This window comes from Frankliniella occidentalis, unplaced genomic scaffold, assembly GCF_000697945.3.
Source record: "Frankliniella occidentalis isolate FOCC.00 unplaced genomic scaffold, Focc_3.1 Scaffold120, whole genome shotgun sequence".
Taxonomy (NCBI): domain Eukaryota; kingdom Metazoa; phylum Arthropoda; class Insecta; order Thysanoptera; family Thripidae; genus Frankliniella; species Frankliniella occidentalis.
The window spans coordinates 396348-400236 of record NW_026267248.1 but is presented as its reverse complement, the minus strand read 5'-3'; the positions used below and the strand labels follow the sequence as shown (position 1 = coordinate 400236).

General features: G+C 60.1%; 1 protein-coding gene across 1 annotated transcript in view; it reads left to right on the top strand.

The window, feature by feature from the left end:
- LOC113205771 (atrial natriuretic peptide receptor 1-like) overlaps positions 1 to 3297 on the top strand; it is a 32621-nt gene extending 29324 nt beyond the window's left edge. Inside the window, exons 11-16 of the mRNA XM_052270376.1 lie at positions 623 to 873; positions 986 to 1130; positions 1233 to 1331; positions 1474 to 1925; positions 2196 to 2399; positions 2465 to 3297. Of these exons, the coding sequence (XP_052126336.1) occupies positions 623 to 873; positions 986 to 1130; positions 1233 to 1331; positions 1474 to 1925; positions 2196 to 2399; positions 2465 to 2809 (1496 nt within the window). The 3' untranslated portion in view covers positions 2810 to 3297. The remainder of the gene's footprint in view (positions 1 to 622; positions 874 to 985; positions 1131 to 1232; positions 1332 to 1473; positions 1926 to 2195; positions 2400 to 2464) is intronic.
- The last annotated feature ends 592 nt before the right edge of the window (positions 3298 to 3889 follow it).

Sequence of the window (3889 nt, the reverse complement as noted above, 5' to 3'; positions counted from 1 at the left end):
CAGTTTCAAATGCAGTCTTTCTGTACTCCTTTCCACCCGGGTTCGTCTGCGCTCGGGCTACTGGAGAGACAATGACTCCGGGCCGAACTCAGTATATATTGAGGTTGAGGTGGGGAAGTGCCGTGGACAGGGCGCCTCGGTGAGGGGTAGTCGCGAAACAATCATGTCCCGTGCTCGGCGATACCCCTTCACCGGGAGAGTCACTGAGGCGGCGGAGTAGCGCAGCGCACGAGTGGTGACAGCGTGCAGCATCAGCTGTTCCGCCCCCCGCCCACATCTGTCGCGTGTGCTGCACTAACAAGAATGGTAGTAGTGCGCACTGATCAGTGATCATACGTAATGATTGTCAACATGTAGTAGGTATCACTTTCTGAATTTTACAGCTCTGTAATTGTTATTTGAAAAAATTGTGATTCCCCTCTAATGTCTATTCGTATCCCCTATAAAATGACAGTGATGACAGTGATGACACCACTGTCACAAACTGTCACAAAAGTGATGACAGTGATGACACCACTGTCACAAACTGTCACAAACGTTCCGCTGGCTTACTGTAGTGTGCGGCGTGTGGCATCACAATAATTCACTTGCACGGACTAACGTGACGCAACCCGTCCGGCAGAGGCGCTGCTGTACGAGATGCTGCCGCGGTGCGTGGCGGACCAGCTCAAGCGCGGCCTCAAGGTGCAGGCCGAGAGCTTCGACTCGGTCACCATCTACTTCAGCGACATCGTCGGCTTCACGGCCATGTCGGCGCAGAGCACCCCGCTGCAGGTCGTCGACTTCCTCAACGACCTGTACACGTGCTTCGACTCCACCATCGGCCACTTCGACGTGTACAAGGTGGAGACCATCGGGGACGCGTACATGGTGGCAAGTACACAACAACACCCTTTAGAACATTTTAAAAGTGAAAAATATTGTATTTGTCTGGAATTATACAATAAATGCGAGAGCGGGAATGTCCTAACCGCGCGCTGGACAGGTGTCTGGGCTGCCCGTGCGCAACGGCGACTCTCACGCGGCCGAGGTGGCCTCCATGTCGCTGCAGCTGCTCGAGGCGGTCAAGACCTTCCGCATCCGGCACCGGCCGGGCGACGCGCTGCAGCTGCGGATCGGCATTCACTCGGGTGAGCAGCACAGGCATGGGCTGGGCGGGGCGGCGCAGCTGGAGCGCAGCTGCTGGACGCGTGCCCCAGTACTAATCGTGTGAACGAACGCACCTGCCGTAGGCCCGGTGTGCGCCGGCGTGGTCGGGCTCAAGATGCCGCGCTACTGCCTGTTCGGGGACACGGTCAACACGGCGTCGCGCATGGAGTCCAACGGCATGCGTGAGTCTCAGTACCCTCTGCCGGGGCGGGCGGGGAGCGCCCGGCGGGTAGGCCGCTCTGCAGCGGTCGCGCACGGCTGTCGGGCGGGCGGCCTATCCCGAGCCCCGTCCTAAGCCTCACGTTCTGCTCCGCCTCCCCGCAGCGCTCCGCATCCACTGCTCCCCCGAGTGCGCGGCGCTGCTGCAGCGCATCGGCGGCTACGAGCTGGCGGACCGGGGGCTGGTGCGCATCAAGGGCAAGGGGGACGTGCGCACGTACTGGCTGCTGGGCGAGTCCGGGGAGCGGCGCGCCGGGCGGCAGGGCGGCGCCCGCGCCAACCCCGGCCACGGCCCCGGCCCTCGGCCAGCCTCCAGCCCGTGCGCCGTGCACGCCCCGGGCCCCGGGCCGCGCAGCTCGCTCAAGAAGGTGTGCCCGGCGTGCCCGCTGCCGCTGACCGTGCCGCTGCCCCTGGCCCTGGGCGGCCACCTGCCCATGCACCTGCCCATGGGTGGGCTGACGCGCTGCTCCAGCCTCGAGTCGCCCAAGAGGCTGCGCTTCGCGTCCTCCGGCACGCTGCACCAGTTCCACCAGCTGGACGCCATCGCCGACCATTCGGTTTGTTCGGATGTTGGGCTGAATACTTTATTTCAGAGCTGAACGCGAAGAAGTAAAGTGGAAGAACAAAAGGCGCAATGCTCATGCGCAGATGCAGAGTTGGAGAAGCAGGGGGTGGAGTTGGGGGGCGTCTAGCGTGCGCAGTGTCCGTTTTGTTCTTCTATTTTACTTCTTCACGTCCAGTTCTGAAATAGCCTATTCCAGGCAATAAATAACACGACTCGACGGCCGTCTCGCAATTTGCTAACCTTACTCGCGCTGGGCCCGCAGGGTTCCCCCGGCCGGGTGTTCGTGGGCTCCGGGTCGCCGGGTTGTCCCGGAGGTGACGGCGGCGACCCCTCGTCGCTCAGCATCATCGTGGACCCCTCTCACCTCAGCGCCTCGTGCCCCGCCATCGACCACCTACAGCTGCCGGCCACTGTCCCCTCCGCGCCCCCGCTCGCGGACCACCACGTGGTCGTCGATCTATTCCAGGTGCGTGCTGATCGACTTGGGGCTTGATCCCGTCGTGAGGGTTCTAACCACTGACCTGTTCCCAGACACGGGCGCGAGTCCCCGCGCTGCTCTCCGCGGCCGTGGTGGCGTCGCGCTCCGTGCCGTCCCTGTTCCCGCCCCCCGGCCTGCCCTGCGGCGGGCGCGGGGCCATCGCCGCCTCCAGGGGCGGTTTCTTCTCGGCGCTGTCCCCTGGGTCTCTCCTGGGCACGGCCAGCTCCGCGCCGACGTCGCCGGGCACCTCGCCGGGGGCGTCGCCGGGAACGTCCCCGGGGGCGGAGCACCGCGGCTGCCACCACCGCACCGCCGCGCTGGACCCGGCGCGGCAGCCGCTCCTGGGGCAGCACCTTGCCGCCTGGAGGCTGGCCGAGGAGCCCGAGACGGCGGTGTAACGAGCAGACACCTGTCATGACCTCCCCCCCCCCCCCGCTACTACTACAATACTGTATCATCTACATGACCGCCTGATGATGTTCAAACATAGTATGTATCCTGTTTATTTATTATCGTAATTAATCAACAGCCGAGTCTAGGTAGTAACAGCGGGCGTGGTACTGTGCGAAGTCTTTTCGCCTCAAACAATCTTTTTCACAAAATCATTTCCATACGACGTTGATATTTTGGATGACAATCTACTCAGCAATTCCATATTAGCTTATAGCATGTAGCACTGCCATCTACCAATGATATGATCGTGTTTACTCTGACAATATGGTAGTACTTGAAAACACACAGAATATTTTTATATTTTATAAAACAATATGATCTCTATGCTTCATAGCAATGTTACCTTACTTTATGTATGTATTTTCCTAGTCATGAATAGATGTGTATAGTGAGTCAATTTCTATTGATTGGATGCATTCCGTGAATAAAAACTCGTCTGCCGAGAAAATAAAAACGTCGGCTGTTGGCCATTTTACCTTACACACGGGCATGCCGTCTGCAGGCCCTCGGCGGGCCCCTCGCGGTCCATATTAAGCACTGCGCTGTGAGATAAGATACAGCGGGGTGTGCACTGCACCTGGGCCCGAGCCCGAGCCTGGGCCGTTGGGACGTGCGTCCTCGTCGCACCCACAGCGTCCACGGCGCGAGGAGAGAGAGGGAGAGAGAGAGAGGAGCGACGACGCGGAGGATCAGCAGTTTGCCGCGTTTACGATGCAGCGGTGCGAGCAAAGCGGTACGGGCGGGCAAACAAGAAGGCGTGCAAGACCAGGTCGAGTCGGGGAAGAGAAGCAAGTGTGGCGACCAAAAGCGAGTAAAGCGAACCAGGCTGAGAGCAACAGGCCGGTACTTTACTGGGCGCGACCCGCGACCAGCCAGGCCGCCTGTGATCCTGAAGGCTCGTCCAAGCTGAAGGTAAAAGTTGGCGGTCGGTGTTATGACCTTGCATCAAGATTTGTTTTCATATCGTATTTTTAACCTTTTACAGTACCGGCGCGACACTTGACGTGTGTGTGTGTGCCCCCCGT